Raw genomic sequence first — 19,315 nt, 5'->3', positions numbered from 1 at the left:
AAGAAAAGCCCAACCAAAAACTGGAGAACGTTCACATCCTCCAGGAGCAGCAGCCCCTGAGTAGGCTCCTCCTCAGCCTCCCTGCACCACAGGAGATTATAGATCACCACCATCTGTTCAACACCCAGATAAGGGGCCGACAGACTCAGATTCCAGCCCGATGCTGCACTGTGGTGTGAAGGCTCTCCTGTTCCAGGGAGGCAGGTGGGTGGGAATGCTCAGGAACACACACTGTGGCCCAGCTCCCTTCCCACAGCAGACAGGCTCAGCAAGCAGAGGCAGTGGGTTTGCAGTCTGACACTCAGAGCCAGCCTGTGGCTGGGCCCTGCTGCCATGGTCAAACACCAGGGCTAAAGTCAGACCATGTCCAAAAATCCCTCTGCAGCTTGCTAAGGAGTTTTCCAGCACAGGAGCTGTCAGCTCAGAGATTCCCCAATTAACCACTGACATCCCAAACTGGCATCCTGTGCCTAGAGAGGAGGGACAGCCCCTGGAGGGATTGATTGCTCTGGGGCTCCCAGGGGTTCCAGTCTCACCAAGCCCTCTCCAGCCACATTCCCTGACCATCACACACCCTGGCGTTGACATTCCAGCCCCAAGCCAACAGAAAGCAGCATTTCAAGCTGAAAAGTTCTAAGGAATTTCACTCTCCCCTTCACTCTATGCTCCCCAAAGTTCCCAGTGTCCCCTCACCAAGTCACCACACTTAGGACAAGTCTTGGAGCAGTTCAGGGGGCAGAGATTTGTTATGGAGCATCTTCTCCAACCTGCTCAGGCATGTGGCTCTGGGGGCAGCTGGAACCTAAAAACATTGTCAGGACAGACTTGGCAAAACCAGCACCATCACAGCTGCTGCAATGGAGCCACCTGAGTACAGAGCTTGTCAGCCTGCCTGTCAGGAAGCAAAATGCACAGCCTGAGCCTTTCCAAGGAAATCTTGGAACTGCCAGGCTGCAGAGAGAGGAAATAAGAATAGTTTCTGCATCAGAACAGGCCAGTTCCAGTTATTAGAAACCCCTTAAAAATGCCTCTGGAATCCAGTGCTACCAGTGGCCCCAGTCACCTCCTTCCTGCTCTCTGTTTACCCAGGCTGATTTGAATAAATACAGGAAAAAACAAAGTCCAAAAACTGCAAGGGGAGTGGAAGGGGGAGGCAAAGAGAAGAAGTGAATGATGAAGCCATGCAGAAGGCAGGAGCCCTTCACCCCCAGAGTCCCTGAGGGATCCAGGGAAGCGGGCAGCTCCACATCCAGCCAGACACATCTTTAGCAACGCGCTGCAGCACGCGCCAAATGCTGGAAATAAAAGGAGACAGCTCAGCCATATCCATCTCTGCACAAAGTAAAAATAGAGATGCCAGGAGCTGGGCACGTCTGCCTTCTTTCCAAGGTGATTTAAGGAGAGCAGCCGTAGGTTTCAAACGGCTTTTTCTCCTGACCCAGTGAGTTGCCCTCCTCGGGGGAGCTGGTGTGGCACCTTGGGCGTGAGGAAAGCACAGCACAGGCATCCCCTCCTCTGCCAGGGGCAGGTTGTGTGTGCACATCCCTGCTTCCAAAATCCAGCCACAGGCTGAGCAAGCAGAGGCTCAATGGTCACCCTGCACTCAGCCCCAGTCCTAAGTGAACGCCTCTGACTTCAAGTCCCACCTGTGTCACACACCTGCCACAACAGGTATGGGCAGAGGGGGAGGGAAGAGGCTGCTGCACCTTGGTCAGTTTGGGTTTTCTAGGCTGGGCAGGAGAAGCAGCAAAACCAGTTCATAGAATCACTGAATGTCCTGAGCTGGATGGGACCCACAAGGATCATTCAGTCCAATTCCCAACCCTGCACAGACCCCCAACAATCCCCCCCTGGGCACCCCTGGCAGTGCTGTCCAAAGGCTCCTGGAGCTCTGTGCCCATTCCCTGGGGAGCCTGGGCAGTCCCAGCACCTCTGGGGGAAGAGCCTTTCCCTGCTCTGCAGCCTGAGCCTGCCCCTGACACAACCTGACACAGTTGGAGGTGGTGGCTGTCGCAGTTGGCAGCAGCTCAGGCAGGACTGACAGACCCTCCCGTCATTCCCTGTCTCCACGAGGAAGAGCTGGCACCTGAGCTCTGACATGGCACTTACAAACAGCCCTGGGACTTTGCCAGCTGAAGCTTCCCCGGGTCACCTCGTGGCCTCAGCCATGTCTGGTCACCCAGAGGCTCCAGCAGTCCCTGCTGCAGGGAAGGAGAAGCCCAGCCCTGCACACGTGGGATGAGATGGATGGCAGAGCCACTGTGTGCCTGCAGTGACCCCACACAGCACAAGGGACCAGGGCACGCCTTAGTGATGGAATCAGAGGGCACCCAGGGACCGAGATACCCTTTGGAAAACTTGTGCATGCCTGGATGCAGCTAACAAGGGAGCAGAGGAGGAGAAAGTGCTGTGGGAGTTCTGGGAGTCAAGTGAGTCTGCATCAGAGAAGTCTTCATATCATGGAAACCGGCAAGGGGAAACCAGGCCTCCTTTCCTCATCCTTCTCCATCAGAGCCAGGACAGTGATCACCACATTTTAACTGATTCAAGGTGCCAGGGACTCTCCAGAGCTGCAGGGACTCAGAGCATCCATGAGCTGGGAATGAGCCATTTTCCATCCCAGGGCCAGAAGCAGACTGGGGAGAAGGGGCTGAAGGATCCCCCTAAGCTCCAACCTCTCCCTAAATCATGGTAGTAGGGACCTGGCTTTGACAGAAGGATGTCACAGGATGGGCAGCAGGGGGTCACATCAAAACACAGCACCACCTTGGAGTGACATCTCAAAGATCACAGGTTTGGGTACACCCTGAGATCCCCCAGCCATGAATCTAGGTGAAGATGAGAGGCTTGAGGTTCCCCACACTGCCAGCAAAGCAGGAACAGATAACACTGGGAAAATGGAAAACCTGGGAGAGAGCAAGACACACAGGCAGAGCAAGTTACTCCCAGTTTGTAGAGACTGGATAATTCCTAGAAAAGTTCCATGAAAAGTGGATACAGAGAGGGGCAGGATGAGGTTTTTTTACTGCTGGCCTTTACACAGAAACACACCCGTATAGCTTCAGACAGAAAGCACTGAGCAGGAAGGCTGGAAACTCACGAGATACACAACTCCCTCGAGTGTGAATATATTGAGACACTACTAATTAAACCAACAGCTCCTAATTAAATCTCAGCTGTCCCCGTCCTTCTGGGTCCATCCTGTCAATTCTTGAGACATAAATAGTCTTGAGCATTTCCCAAGCCAGTGAGGCAAGAGCAGAGCTTACAAGTGCTGGAGGCAGCACAGGGTTTGGCACAAGGTTAAGGATTGTCTGGAGAGGTTTTTATCTTCTTCCTTCACAAGAACCAGCACAGGGACAGAAAAGGGAGCTGCCCTCTAATGTGGAAGGAGAGGAGTTGTCTAGAAGAGTCGTCTATGCTTTCCATCTCAACTCAAATCCAAGCCTGTAGCCGAGCCCTGGGAGGTGTTTTGTCTAGAGCTGACACATGGAGCAGCATCTCCCACAGCACCAGCAGCCTCCAGCTCCTGGAGGACTTGGCTGCTGCTCCCCGTGACCCAGGGGCTGATCCCACCTCCCATAGCCTGCCAGCCATCGCAGTCTCACAGCCAGCACAGCTCTGCTGGGAGCTGCAGAGGGCTCCTAGTGCAGTTCTGAGCCCTCTCTGTGCCCATCCTGCTGCCTGTGGCAATGCTCCTGCCACACACAATCCCAGCTGCAGCCCCACTGCAGTGGCACAAACTTTAGCATATTTTACCCTCCAGGAGCAAGAGGAGGCAATGGCTCTGCTGCTCAGCTGTTCCTTCTCCAGGCTGGCACTTGCCCTCTGCACCTTGCAAGGGGTTGGACCGGCCAAACCCCTCACAGCAATGCAAGGACAGTCCCTCCCTCCTCCCTGACCTTTCAGTGTGCTGATTTCCAGGGCAGCAGAGCCAGCCCTGCAAATCCAAGCTCAGCAAATGCCATCCCAAGAGTCAGCAGTGCCTCTTGCCCTGGCTGTGGCAATGGGGTTGTACATATCCACTGCCAGGCTGAGGCAGCAGGACCCACCTGGATGTCCCACCCAACCTGCAGGCCCCCCAGACCCCTCAAAAGCAGCCCCAGACTGTAGGAAGGCTGAGGCAGCTCCTCAAGACAGCCTGGAAAAGCTCCACCTGTAGCAACCCCAGGGGAGTGGCAGCTCTGCCACAGGGGCAAAGTGACCCACAGTCATTATTTCAGCTATGCATGAATTATTTTAGCCAAACTCCAGTCCAGCATGAGGAGGGGCAGGTATTATGGACACACAAGGATGTCCTCATTCCAGCAATGCAGAAGCCTCCAAAGGGAGGCTGGGCAGGTGTTACCTGCAGAAAAGCAGGAAAACAAATCTTGTCTAAGCCCTTTCCCAGGCAGATCAATCCTTCCCCCCCGTTGCAAGCATTTTCTTCCATCAGGCTGAGAGCAACAGGGAAACCCACATTTTCCAGCTCCTCCCCAAAACCAAGGGTCAACATAAATCCTGAGACAAGAAAGCCAACTCTTGGGCTCCTGTTTAGAACAAACTCCTGCTCAAACCGAAGGCTTTTCTCCCTTGTGGAGCCGACAGTTTATTTATAGCATCAGAGTGTTTTACCAGCACGCTGGCTGCCCTCAGAGGGAGGGGGTCATCTCGAACATCTGGAATTAAATCCTCAGATGAGCACACTTAACAAGCCTGGCTCTGCACACATCGGGCTGCAGGGGGAAAACTCATCTGTGAACCAGGCCACACAGACTGTGGGAGGGGGATTAACATGTGCCACAAAGTCTGTGCCTTGGATCTGCCGGGGCAGCTCCTCAGCAACAGGCAGGAAACACCACAGCACCTGCACTCAGGGCTTGACCAAGGGGGCTTCAGCCCCTCCAGCCCCTCATCCCAATCCCCACCATGCTACTGCTGCTATGATCACCCCACTGCTCCCCAAATCTCCTTCAGAGGGGATGCTGGGGTAATCCTTTCTCCAAAACTGCCTCTTGCAAAACCAGGACAAGTCTGGGACCTTTTTTAAGCTTCAGACTGATGTAGGGCCCAGTGCTGAGCCACACAGACTGGGAAGAGGTGGGGAGAAGTGGGTTTGCTGTGCTCAAGAGCTCACAATGGCAGAGGTGGCTGTACCATACCAGCCTGGACATGTCCTGGCAGTGTCTCAGACCAATTTTGGGAGCCCAAACTGCCATCCCATCCTAAGCAGGTGGCACGGTCCAGCAGAGGTGCTCCACACAGTGCCTGCTGCTGCCACACACAGGGCAGAGGTCAGTGATGCCATTCCTTGGGCACTCCTGCAAGGAGAGTAACTGTGCCCCACCCCAGCGTGCTGAGGGCCCATCCTCTTCCTCCCAGGCCAGGCTGGAAGACACAGGCACCTCACTGAGAGCTGGGAACAGCCAGATCAAACAGCAGCAAGAAACTATTTGGCAGAGAGAGGCAGATCTCACAGCTCCCCAGGAATATCTCCGTGCCAGCCACCCACCTGAGCCACACTGCCAGCACTCACAGCCTCCTCCTCCTCTCCCAGCATCCATCCCTCCAAGTATTGGAGGGGAAAAGCAGAGAGGTTGCAGAGGAGCAGAAGGCTGGAGGAGAGATGGAGGCAACATTTCCTGCAGAGCTTCAACTGCTCCAGGGTGTGAAGCCAACTTTAATCTTGAAAAATTTCCTTCCTTTCTGCTTCTCTGGACAAAAATTTGGAGTGGGAAACTGTGACCTGTTTAGTGCCTGCTCTCCTCCTAGAGCTGCATTTGAGACTCACTTCTGTTCGTGCCATCCATGAGAAAACAGCCTCTGTTGGTCTCAGGTGGGATGGGCTGGGATGGGATCAAGCTCCAGGCAGGGCCTGCAGCTGCCAGCCTGGCATGGGAACATCTCATATTCAGGATCTCAGCAGGGTCCAGAAAAGTTTTACTTATGATCCCCTACAGAAGACAGATTTATTTTAACAAATTTAATGTAGATTTAATTTACTCCATCCTTCTCAGGGGAGCTGGGTAATAAGCTGGATTTCGTGAACCCTGAATTTAAGCAAGCAAAACGAGGCTGTACATACAGAAGCAGTCAGGGTATCTTAATCTTCAGCACCTGGCCTCTAGAGCAGCCCTGTGGGAAAGGAACGCAAGTCCCAGATGCCCAACATGCAGCCAGACAAGTGGAAGAGAATCAGCAGCTCACCCTGGCTCACAGGAATGCTGATGGATGCCAGGACCTGCCAGCACTCAGCACTTCAGCCAGCCAGGCACCACAGCCACCCTTCCTCAGGCTGAGCAGTGCTAAAACAGAAGCGAGGAATCTCTTTTTTTTATAGCTTGCCCAAAGTGAAATAGGTTTCCACCCAGCACTTAACACTACTTTGGGCCAGAGGAGTTAAGATATTCTGGTACAATTGACTTGGCTGTCTAAAAAAAGGAAGAACTGGGCAAGAAACTCCACCACAACCTACCACAGAGCACTGCAGGTCCCAGGGGGGATGTGCTGGATGCTGCTGTAAGAAAACGCCCCTTTAAGCTCATTAACAAACTCACTTGTTCTTCTCCCATCAAGTGCAAAGCCTGGCACCTTTCCCCACCTCGCCGGCAGAACGAGCTGCAGTTCCCATGGAAAAGGAGCAGGCAGGGAGGCTGAGCTCTCTGATGTCCTGGGAACACACCTCTGTCCTGGGAACACACCTCTGTGTGCGACCACCGCCAGCCCTGCTCCACTCTTCCCACAGCCTGGAGCAGGTTTGACCAGCTCTTTCCCCAGACAGCCCCCGTGCCCCCGCCCCAGGAGCATCACCCTCCACGCTGGGTGCAGAAGCCACTGCAGGAGATAAAACAGCTGACTGATCAGGTTTCCCTACACACCACAAAGAGGTTTATTCACCAGAGCCTACTCCCTTTTCAGACTCTTTCTAAATAAACGCTTCAAAGACTTCTGGAAATTCATGCTTAACAGGCTTACTGTAATACCAGAGCAGCAGGTCCTCTGTGGGCCAGGCTCTGCCTGCGGGACTGACTCACACTCATTTTCTTCTGAGACTCTCAGATAGCCTTTTCTAAGAGGTGAGGCTACAAGTCCTGTTGGCTGGTGCTCAGTTTGGCAGACCCTCAGTGCCACCCATGACACAGCCAGACAGAGCTCTCCTGGCCTCAGCAACAGACAGCCCTGCAGATGTAAAGTTCAGGAGAGATGACACTTCTCCATCCCCTCCTGGAGCTCAAGGGATGCTCCTGGGCACCCACACTGCAGACAAGGAGGTCAGCCCAGTTCCTGGTGGGACAGGAGGTCTGTCACAGGCTGGACACTCCTGGGGCTGCAAGGACTCAGCACAGACCACACTGTCACAACCCAGTGTCCAGAGCAAACCTCTCTCTCTCCACAGCAGGAGAAGGACTAAAGCAGCACACTCACTGCTCTGCCATCCTGGGAACAGGAGTTTTGGTGTGAGGGATTGGAGCCCACTTACAGGGAGAGGAGGCAGCAGCAAGGAGTCAGAAAACCATGTGGAACCACACCAGGGTCCATCCTCCTGCTGCCCCAAGCACTGAACTCACAACTCAGCACTCAGAACTGCTGAGACACCTCCAAATGATTTAGTGCTGCTGCAGCTCCCAAGCACGAGCCTGGAGCCAGCTCCCCTCCTCCTGGAACAGGAGGTTTCAAGGGCTTTTTCCTGAAGAGCCTTATTTACAAGCAGTAAAGCGAGCCTGCATTTAGTGCCTCCTCATTCTGGCTGGATACCAGCACAGACAGGTTCTTGTTAGATGAGAGATCCCAGCCTCACCTCCTCCCTGATGAAGATCCCATCACGGGATGGATTATCCCAGCCTCTCCTGCTCCCTGATGAAGATCCTGTCATGGGATGGGTTATCCCAGCCTCACCTGCTCCCTGATGAAGATCCTGTCTGGGATGGGAGATCCCAGCCTCACCTGCTCCCTGATGAAGATCCCATCACAGGATGGGTTATCCCAGCCTCACCTGCTCCCTGATGAAGATCCCATCACAGGATGGGAGATCCCAGCCTCACCTGCTCCCTGATGAAGATCCCATCACAGGATGGGAGATCCCAGCCTCACCTCCTCCCTGATGAAGATCCCATCACAGGATGGGAGATCCCAGCCTCACCTCCTCCCTGATGAAGATCCCATCACAGGATGGGAGATCCCAGCCTCACCTGCTCCCTGATGAAGATCCCATCATGGGATGGGTTATCCCAGCCTCACCTGCTCCCTGATGAAGATCCTGTCTGGGATGGGAGATCCCAGCCTCACCTGCTCCCTGATGAAGATTTCCCACATCACATTGAGTTCTCGTGTGCTGCTTTCACACGTCTCAGTTGTCAAGAAATCTCCCATCCCCAGCATCTTCAGAGAAAACAGCCAGAATCCACTTCACTAAGCATAAGAGCTGCTCCTATGATTTTCTTTGATGCCATTCAACACAAGCAGCTGGATTCTCTATTTATAGCAAGATCATCAGTTTGGAAAGATGACTTATGCTCTTGTTATCACCAGAGCACCAGATACATAACAAATCCTTGCTGTGCTGGGAGTGCTACAAGTTGGTGAGACAGTCCTCATAGTCAGGCTGGGCTCCTCAGAGATCCAAGCAGACAGAAAAGGAACATTTTGGACCTGAGCTGAACCTCTGCCCCTGACATTCAGACCCCTACTGATACTCCCCATTGAGAAGACTCAAATTTTTACCCATACAGTGAGCATTCCTCTCTTAGAGTTGTTGCCTTCCAAGCCAGTTTTATCCCACTCCTATTGCAGGGAATATTTGGGATTCAGGAGGGTGTGTTTGGGAGGGATGAATAGCAAATTGCTCTGGTCTGAGCTGCCTGAGCCAGAACGACTGTCAGAGAGCAGAGTGCCGTCAGCAAGAACAAAGGAGTGGAAGTCATAAGCATTAGTGCTCCAGAAATGATTCATGCTTCTTGGAAACAGCTTTTGCTATGGATATCTGACAAATTCCGGTTTTTAATGAAGATTAACGCGCTCAGAGATCGGGATGTTTTTAAACTAGGTCTCTAAGTAATTCCAGGTTGGCATGAGCTTGCCACCCTCATCTTGTCAAGGGGGTCAAAAACAGCTCAATACTTACATTAGGACACCCCATGTCCTCTCCAGTGCCATCAAACAGCATCTCAAGATCCCAATACACCTGTGAGAATTTACTGAAGCCACACAATTCAAACCCATGGCAGTGACCACTCCTCTGCACAGAGCAATACCCAGCCAGAGGTACCCAGGGTGTGGTAAAAGGCCTCCACCCACAAACTGAGGGACAGCAAAAACACCTCAGTCCCAGCTGACTTGTGCACACCCCATCACCTACTTTTAATCTGCCATCAGAGACAGTGGGGAATGTGGATTTGCTGTTTAAAACCCATCACAAGCAGACAGAAGCCTGAACTCCTTTGTGGTATGGATCCATTTCACCTGTTTCAGATCCTGAACGCAGCCCAGTGACTCTGAGCACATGCACAAGGCAAAAAATACACTGACTGGCAACAGTCTGATCCTTTGCTCATTTTCTCCTCTCCTAAGTGCTTTGCATTTCTCCACCAGAGATTTGAAGAGTGACAGATTTTAAGAGCAGCACAAAGAGGCAATTAACTTGCACAGCAATTCCTGTTGCCAGACTCCAGAGGTCACAGCAGTAGCCTAAAGGCTGTACACTGGATATCTCGGCCATCAGCCCTCAAGAAAAGAGGCACCAAACCAAAGCCCAGCCCCTGACACGTTTGCCAGGCCATTTCAGGAGTAGCTGCCCTGAGCAGGAGAAGAAAAAGACCTTCCTCAACGCCTGGCAGAACACCTTTCTCTATGCTTTGGCACAGGTCAGGGCTGCAGCAGCCCTGCAGCACAACCCAACCACCCCACCTCTTCTTCTCTTGGAAGGGCCCGAGCATCCCCTCTCTGGACAGCAGAGGATGATCCACATGTCAACTCCTCTCATTTGCCACGGGAGTTTTCAGCAAGACTTCATCAAGTCAAGTGACAGCTCTGTGTCTTCTACACACCAACTCCTTCCCTGGGGATGACTTACAGCACGAAATATTCCACAACACGCTCTGAGTGGAGCGTGCCCATCCATGCACCTCCCAGGCTGCTCCTGCTCTCCCAACACAGCCAGGAACAGGGAGCTGCCTCGGGATGAGAGGGATGGAAACCCACAGGCTCCTTCCTCCCAGCCAGGGAGCCTCCCTGCCGCCTACCTGACTCCAGCCCTGAAAGATAAGCCACGTCTCTGACAGCTCTGCGCCGCTCCAGGGAAGGGATAAGCACTCACACCCCGTTTGTCACACTTGGAAGCAAATCAGACAGACAGAGCTCCACTCCACTTGTCCTCCCGTTTTGTTAAACAATGCATGGGAGGCCCTGGCACGTCTCCTTGCCAAGGAGGAGCAAACAGTGTTTCAGCTGAGCACAAGGGGTGTGCAGGCAGGGAGAGCAGCTCACTGCAGGGACCAGAGACACAAACCCATCTCGTGATCAGTTATTGACTCCAGAGGAGTTGGAGCTCTAGCAGCAAGCCAGCCAGGAGAGCAAAAATCCCTCTTTTGTTCCCCAGCCTCGGACAGACTTGGCCACACAGCTCCCTGCTGTCGAGCTTCACACAGTGAGAAAAGAAAGTTAATCCAGCTCCCCTAGAGCTGGAGCCATCCAGCCTGTGGGTGTGATGCTGCGGAGTCATCCATGAGCATTTCTGTGCAGCAGTGCCAGCCTGGCCTCATCCAGACAGCTTGAGGACCTCATGGGACATTGCCAGGATCACCAGGGACAGTGATCCTGGTGCTGCTCCTGCCCTCCAAACCCCCAGGCCTTGCTCAGCTCCCTGCCCACACTGCACCCCAAAGCAGGGACCAGCCATGGGGTCCCTGCTGTCCCAGTGGTGAGTAGGTGACCCATTCTGCCAGCACAGGGATTTCCAACCCTCCTTTACAGACAAAATTCTGACTCAGGAGAGAGCCAGACCACTATGCAGGGACTGAATCCACCTTTTCCTCAGCACTTTCCCAAGCCACAGCCTTCCTGCAGGAACAATGTTTTCTACTGTACCAGAGGTCAAGTGGTAGGAGAATTGTGGCCAACAGAGTCCTTTGGTGTCATCCCTTCCCCTCAGGAAGGGCACAGGTTACACACACGTCAGAACCACCAAACCCAAACTTCTCCCTGCTGCCCTTCCAGGGAACAGAAGTTACCTTTTAGTTTGGACACATGACCCAGGATTTCAGAGCCCTGCTCTTCATCCCCCTTCACCACCAGCTTTCCCTGTTCTCCATATGAGAAGTGAGAATATTTACTAGATTTAAGATAAGATAAGAGAAGAAAATTCCGACTCTGCAGAAATGGGAATTATGCATCTGTATTTCTAGAGCATGAACTAACACTTGTGTACTTGTGTGTGGAGCTTTGTAGTTCAAGGGAGTGATTTTTAAGTCAAGTCATCCCTGCATAAACCTGGGCAGCCAAATAACAGAGTAGAGAATAGCAACGTGCTGAAATCTGTTCAGGAAAGCACTTGCTGTTTCTTTACTCTCAGTGACCTGGCAGAGAGGGCTGTTATTTTAACATTACACTTGTTGAAGCCTCTCTGAACTGCAGGCAGGACCAAAATAAGCCACATGGCCCCTGGAAGCCACAGAGTTGAGAGGAAAGTGCTCCAGCATCTCCAGGCAGCAAAAGCCTTTGTTCCCACATGCTCCTGCCGGCAACCAGGACTGCCTGCCCTGCTCCAAATGAACTGGCTTCCCTCCTCCTTCCCCACAAATTAACTCCATCTCCAGCTGTCCCTGCACAAGCTTCCTGTGAGATTAATTATTCTTTGTACACACACACGTTTGATGATTTACCCAGCAAACCAGGCACAATGATTAGGAATTCTCCGTTTCCATCAGCGCTCTCCCCCGAGGCTTGGAAGTTTTCTGGGCAGGTTCCTCACCCTGGCACAGGCACAGGAGGAAGTGTGGCTCCTCAGAAGGTCCCCGTGGGTCACCAAGGAGCAGTGGGTATTTGTGATGCTGCTGCAAGGTCAGCTGAAGATGATGCACTCCTGAGCAGTGTTCACTGCCAGGCAGCAGGGCTGGCACTGACGCCACTCTAAGTGGGTGTCTTGGTTTGGAAAGACAGGTGTCTGCCAGGGAAAGCTGGAGCTTCCCTTGGACTGGAGAATGTAAATGTCCTACCTCTAAATTATTATAATTTTGCAATTAGGGGCTTTCAGGCAAAGATATGGGAATAGGAATAACAGTTCTTTACTAGTATGTATAACGAAGTAAAACAAACAACAACTACTACAGCATTAACAACAAAACAGAACCAGGAACCTCGAGGGCTTTGCCTTCACAAAACCCGGGGCATTTTGATCTCCATACCCCTGCAGGACTCTCAGAGCACCAGGCTAGAACGGTGGAAAATCCCGGGCCGGTAGCTGGAAGGGCAGGGTGTCCCCGGCAGGGCAGGGGGTGCGGGGCCACAGAGCAGCAAAAAGCCTCAAAGCATCGCTGAAGAAGCCGCGACAGCGGGGCAGGGCTGGCCCAGCTCCAGCAGGGCAGGAGGAAGAGCTCAGAACTCCTGGGCACAGGGGCAGATAGATGATGGTAGATCTCCCAGGGCCGGAGCCGGCGGTGACAGTGAACTCCCCCCGCGAAGCCTCCCCCAGTCCTGTCCTTTTCCTGCCCCCAAAACTCGCATTATCTCCCTCCTCTGAGAGAAACCCCCAGAGACTCAAAGAATTGTAGCCAGGTGCTACAGCTCCTCTCCTTTGGACCCTTTTGTTCTGCTTAAGTACCGATAAGTACCCAGTAGTTAGTTTCCTAGCAACTTATGGGGGGAAAAAAATCTATAATTAAAAAAGAAACAAATCTAACCCCCAGCTGTGGGAACATTTATGATCCCCAAAAGGTGTGTCCCCAACTGCGCTGTCCCAAGATTTCTCCTGTGTTTAGCAAGGCACTAGGAGCTCTGTTTGTTCGCACCGTCACCTTTCAGAAGGCGTAATTTTCAAGAGTCAGAAGTCACCGTGTGAGGAGTCACCTACGGGCCGGTTCCGGCTGTGATCTCACACACCACAGCACCCAGGGCTCGCCTGGCTCGGGAAATGGAAACCACCAAATCGCGGTGCTGTGGGCCACACCTGGCAGGGGTGAGGACTTTGTGTCTTCTCCTCGAAGCAGTTTATCAGCCTGGAAAGTCACAGCTGGCCACAGAAGGTGTGTGGGGGGGTATGTACAGTGTAAGATGAGTTGATGCCACCCAGCTCTCCCCACAGCCCAGCAGGAAGGCAGAGCATGTCAGGATGTCTGATCCCTCCTGTGCTGAGCCCACAGAGCTCACAAGTCCCTTTATGACCTCTTTCAGCACCAAAAGGATGTTTCAGAAGCTACAAGAGCCTCTTCCTCTGAGGGTGAGACATTTCCTTGATCCAGAAGGAAGGAGAGGGTGCCCAGGAGATCAAATATGGAGGGTTTAAGCACCAAAGACCATAACACACACAGCAAGAGAGAGAACACACAGCAGAGTCACCTTGTGCCTGACAGAAGCTGTTTTCACATCCAAATGTGATTTAACTGGGTGAGTTCTGACACCAATAATGGAAAGTTTCTACCTCAGCTCATGAAACCACTGTACAGGAAACTCAGCATTAAAGACCTGTTCAGGTGACCTCAACCACATGGAGCCCACCTCAGATTTTGGTTCAGTGCTTCTGCCAGCTTTCCTAGAGTGCAGCTGCCCCAGCTCTTACCAAAATCCCCGCGCTAGCCCCAACCACCAAATCCCACAGCAAAACCCCTCCCCGAGTTCAGGACCTGTACTTAACACCAGACCCTGATGCTTTTCAGAATCAAAGCAATAAGGAAGCAGCAAGAAGGTCCAGAACGAAGACACACCTTCCCTTTTCCCTACAACAACACCGGGCAGCAAAGGCGAGCTGGTGTAGAGTAGAACCTGGTAGATCCTCTCCAAATGGGAGTTTTAGAGGCAGCAAACCAAACCCTCCAAGGCCAAACTCTTGTCCCTCCCAAGAAACACCTTCAGGAATGGATGGAAGTCGACAGGACGGGCCGGGGAGAGAAGTCAGCCAGATTTCATTAAGAACATCTTTGCTGGAACAAGTGCGTCTGGGAGTACTCTCCGAGGAGATAAACGCCGGATCTGCAACTGTTTTGCTCTGACAGGAGCTAAACAGGCTACAAGTTTAAACTTGTCCTAGATACTTTTATTTCCACAAGAAGCTTCCAAAAGCTGTTGCAGACAACCGGGGAGGTGCTCGCAAAAGCCAGGCACAGGCAAGCAAGCATAGGCACCATCATCCGGGCTGACAGCTCTTGAACACAGACTTCACATTTTACATTACTTGGTCTTTTTTTTTCCCCCCCTCCAATAATTTGTTACAAAGGAAGCAGCACGCACACACGAGAAGCAAAGCAAGACCTCAGGGAAAACAGCAAATCGGTTCACATTTCCACAGCACTGAGCACAAAGCTGACTTGCAAATGCGAATGACTTCTCTAAGGCGGGGGTGGAAGCTCCCGGTTTGGGCGATCCGAGCCCCGCAGCTCATTTCCCTGCAGTCCAGCCCCATCCCTCGGCCCGGACACACCGCACCAGCCAGAGAATGGCTTGAGCATCGCGTGGAGCAACAACAACCCCCATAGACCCAACACCTCCTGCTCCAGCCCACGGCTGCCCAGCGGGCACTCTCTGTCCGCCCTGGCACACACACAGGACCTCGCACACAGCCCGGACATGCCCCACACTAACAGAACCACAACTCAAACGCCCGACTTCATTCCAGATGTTCCAACACGGCTGCTCGCTGCCGGTGGATAGATGCAGCCCCTGCCAGGACACAGCATCGCCCATCTCCTCCTTCCCTATCGAGGCAGGGCTGCTGCCCACCGGGACACGGCATCGCCCACCTCCTCCCATCGCCCTGCCTGACACATTCGGGCTCCATCCGACCCAGGGCACCAGGCTCGGGGCTCGGGGGCCATTCCAGGGCGATGCCAACAGCCCTGGGAAAGCCGCACCACTCCGGGAAAACAGGACGAGGCGGGCGAGCTCCTCCACCACCTCCCGCTCCCACCCGCCAGCTCCGGGGGCTGCTGTGCCACAGCCCCGCGCCGGCTCGTTTTGGGAGGTTGGTTTGCTTATTTACGGGATGGCAGCAAAAAGTAAGAGGGAGGGAGCGGAGGAGGAAATAATCCAGCAGGTTGCTGCCATCAGCCCCTCCCGGGCGCCGCATGGCAGCGGCGATGGGGCAGCCCCAGAGCCGGGGAAGGGAAGCCCAGCACCGTCCCCGCGGGCTGGAGCAGCCTGTAAACCCCTCCCCGGGATACCCGCCCCGCCGTGCGGGCCCAGCGCGGAGCCGCGGGCACGGCAGGGCACGGCAAGGCCGCGGGCTCACCTCGGTACTGCAGCGAGCCCGAGAGCCGCACGGTGACGGTGCCGGCCAGCGGCTCGCCGGGGCTGTAAACGACGCGGCTGTCGCTCAGGCGGATCTCGAAGAGCTGCACCTTCCCCATGGCCGCGCCGGCCCGGCCGCTCTTCCCCCGCTGAGGGCTCAGCCGGCTCCGCTCGTACCTGCGGCCCGCACCCGCTGTGCCTGTGCCCACGCCTGTGCCTGTGCCCGCTGTGCCTGTGCCTGTGCCTGTGCCTGCCCCGCCGGCCCCGCCCCGCCCCGCCCCGCCACGGCCGCGCTGAGGGAGCGGGGCGGGCCTGAGGCGCGGGGCAGCGCCGGCCGCGGGCTGGGAGGGCAGGGAGGAGAATGGTGGGATCCTGAGAGCTGAGGGAAAGAGAGAATTGTGAGGGAATTGGCTGAGCTGAGGGAAAGCAGCAGGTTGTGGAGTCAGGCTGGGAGGGAAGGAGCAGATTGTGGAGCGGGGCGGGCCTGAGGCGCGGGGCAGCGCCGGCCGCGGGGGGTGAGGGCAGGGGGGTAATGGTGGGATCCTGAGAGCTGAGGGAAAGAGAGAATTGTGAGGGAATTGGCTGGGCTGAGGGAAAGGAGCAGGTCGTGGAATTGGCTGTGAGGGCAAGGGGGTGATGGTCGGTCCCTGAGAGCCGAGGGAAAGGAGCAGGTCGTGGGGGCGGGCTGTGAGGGCTGGGGGGTAATGGTGGGTTTCTGAGTGCTGAGGGAAGGGAGATAATTGTGCTGCTACGCTGAGGGAAAGGAGAAGATCATGGGGTTGGGCTGTGAGGGCAGGGGGGTAATGGTGGGTCCCTGAGAGCTGAGGGAAAGAGAGAACTGTGCGGCCAGGCTGAGGGAAAGGAGCAGGTTGTGGGGTCAGGCTGAGAGGGAAGGAGCAGATTGTGGAGCGGGGCGGGCCTGAGGCGCGGGGCAGCGCCGGCCGCGGGGTGTGAGGGCAGGGGGGGAATGGTGGGATCCTGAGGGCTGAGGGAAAGGAGCAGGTCGTGGGGTTGGGGCTGTGAGGGCAGGGGGGTAATGGTGGGGGTCCCTGAGAGCTGAGGGAAAGAATTGTGCGGCCAGGCTGAGGGAAAGGAGCAGGGTCGTGGGGATGGGCTGTGAGGAAAGGGGTAGCTGATGTATTCCTGACTACTATAAGGGAAGGAGCTGTTTGTGGGGCTGGGCTGTAGTGAAGGAAAGGGCAGCTCCAGTGGTTGGGCTGTGCTGGGAGGGAAGGGATTGTTTGTAGGGTCAGGCTGGGAGGGAAGGGGCAGATTGTGGGGCTCAGCTGTGAGGGAGGGGGAAGCTGATGGATCCCTGGCTACTGTGAGGAAAGGAGCAGGTTGTGGGGTCAGGGTGTGAGGGAAGGAACCACTTGTGGGGTCGGGCTGTGAGGGAAAGCACAGGTTGTGAGGTCGGGCCATGAGAGAAGGAGCTGACTGCCCAGCATGGGGCCATCTTGCCTCCTGGTGATCCCTGCTCCCTCTAATCTCATTTCCTCCCTGTAATTCTCCAGGCCCAGCTGTCACCTCTCCCTGCTCCTGTTTTTATAACCCAGTCACTTTAAGTGTCCAGTAAGAGGCAAATACAAGGGACCCAGCAGCCACCTGGGACTGGGGCCGAGGACTCAGCGACAGCCTCACACTCTCTGTGGATCAGTGGGTGAAGGTCAGGGTGTCCCAGGAAGCCAGAAATGACCCACACACTTCATATATTTGCCATGTTCCTTCCTCCTCTCTGCCTGATTGAATAAAAAACATCTGTAAAACCCACACCAAAGGCAGCACCGGGGAAAAGGCACCTCCCGGCCGCTGGCAAGCAGGCTGTGTACACAGGCAGAATGAATAAGTGTAAAAGGAGCTGTTTATCTGCAGAGCACACCCAGCCTGGACCTGGCTGGACAGACAGACGTCCTCCTGCAGCCCTGCAGTGACACCACCCTGGGAATGTGGGGCTGTGGGACACTCAGTGCTGCCTTGTGGTGGTTGTGACAACCTGGAACCCCCTTCACAGGGCACCAAAGGACTTCCTGGGCTCACAGGGCTCCTGTTGGGAAGCCTTTCCAGACCTTCCCTCCTCCGGTGCTTTAAGAGCTACCTCTTGTTTCCAGGCTGCGTTTAGTTCACAGGCTACAGACACTCAACAGTCTTGTGTGCCAAGGCTTTTTCTGCAGCTCATCTCCTCCCGCAGGGCGTACCCTGGGATCAGTCCGCACACCGCTCTCCTTGTGCTGCCCTTAGCTTTTGTTTTCCCAGGCTAGGCACGCCAATTTGCTCCAGCCTTTTTATTTTGTAAGATGAGCCTGCAGCCTCTTTCATCAGTCTCTGCAGCCCCTATTTAGCTCTGCCAGCAAAACCAAACAAATTAAGAGGAGAAGGAGGAGGGGGGTAGAAACACCCTGAGCTACAGCAGATTTTACTGAACCCTTTTCTCCCATGAAAAGTGGCCAAAGGCTTGTGGTTTGAGGCACAACTGGAGCCACCCCATCTCTGGGGCAGCACTGGCACCTTTGTCCCAGAGGAACGTCACACTTGTCACAACTCAGGGTGGAAAAACCCTTCACCAAACCCGAGCCTCTCGTGCCGTGCCACAGCCTCTCCCGACACGGAGATTTATGTGCCTTGTTTGCGGAGAAGTTAATTGTAAGCACAGCAAAGTTGCTCGCCCAAGGTCACGACGTGAGTAAAAAGGATTCCTGCACCAGGAGCTGAACAAAAGCACCCAGGCACAGCTACAGCACTGCAATGACTTGTGCTGAGACACACAGGGTCCCTTGTCGTGTCGTGGGCAGCAGCGATGCCACAGCACTGACCCATCCCCTGGATCACAGCTGCAATGTGTAGAGCAGTCTGTAAAATGGAACTGGATGGATATAATTGGAGCTAAGTTAATAGAAGGCTTTGGGGAGACCCCATTACAGCCTTCCAGTACCTAAGTCTCTCTAAAAATGGAAAGAGAGGGACTTTTTATATGGGTAGATAGTGACAAGTGGTTTTAAACTGACAGAGAACAGGATTAGATTGGATGTTAGAAGGAAAAATCTTTACTTAGAGGGGTGTGGGGCCCTGGCGCAGGGTGCCCAGAGAAGCTGTGGCTGCCCCTGGATCTCTGGAAGTGTCCAAGGCCAGGCTGGACAGGGCTTGGAGCAGCCTGGGATGGTGGAAGGTGTCCCTGCCTGTGGCAGTGGATGGGATTAGGTGATCCTTAAATTCCCAAACCAGTTTGTGATTCTATAATTTAATGTATTCAGTGCCAGGGCACCCATCATCCCCCCCAGTGATGCCAGATTCAGGAGGATTTTACTCATTGCAGTTAAAGTGTGTATTGACATTCCTGCCTCCTTGCTCACTTGCCTGTGCCCTGGAGTCATCCCTCTTATCTACTTGTGTGAAGAGTCATTGGAGTTAAAACTCAGAGCAGCTTAAGAAAAAAGTAAGCTAATGGTGTTTGGTTAACTGCCATGATTTGCTGTCTGATATTTTTGACTGCTGTTTTGTTTTTAAAAAAAATGTTTTGAAGAGTTTTGTTGTGGTGGTGGGAAATCTCACTTCTTCTGCATTCTGTGTGCTCTCCCTTCCTCCTTTTCCCCTTACTAAAAGGGAAATTTAAAAAGAGAGAAGAAAAACAAATGTCAAGACAAGCTTTAGAATTAAATTTTCCTTTGAGATGTCACTACATTCTCCTGACTTCAAGGAACACGAAATTTTCTGTCAAAGAACATAGCAGTTATTAAAAGGGAAAAATTATCAATAAACCCTCTTCAGCAGCACCTGAGTCGTGCTTTGCCAGCAACTCAGAGGAGCTTCAAGTACAGGTACTGGGAGAGGAGCTGTGAATTTGTTACAGGTGGGCAAAATGTGCCCACAGAGGGCTCAGCTGTGGCTGCAAGTGCAGACAAGCAAG

The 19,315-nt window shown here is 53.9% G+C and overlaps 1 protein-coding gene across 1 annotated transcript in view; it reads right to left on the bottom strand.

Moving 5' to 3' along the window:
* The window catches only part of ARRDC1 (arrestin domain containing 1), a gene marked incomplete at its 5' end in the record, with an annotated part of 35,958 nt that extends 20,425 nt beyond the window's left edge, over positions 1-15,533 (bottom strand). The window contains one exon of the mRNA XM_083875678.1: positions 15,416-15,533. Coding sequence (XP_083731804.1) covers positions 15,416-15,533 — 118 coding nt within the window. The remainder of the gene's footprint in view (positions 1-15,415) is intronic.
* Positions 15,534-19,315: the final 3,782 nt, after the last annotated feature.

Source organism: Zosterops lateralis (assembly GCF_965231275.1).
Source record: "Zosterops lateralis genome assembly, chromosome: 20".
NCBI classification, from domain to species: domain Eukaryota; kingdom Metazoa; phylum Chordata; class Aves; order Passeriformes; family Zosteropidae; genus Zosterops; species Zosterops lateralis.
Note: the sequence above shows the minus strand (reverse complement) of the source record. Positions and strands in the feature narration are given on the sequence as shown.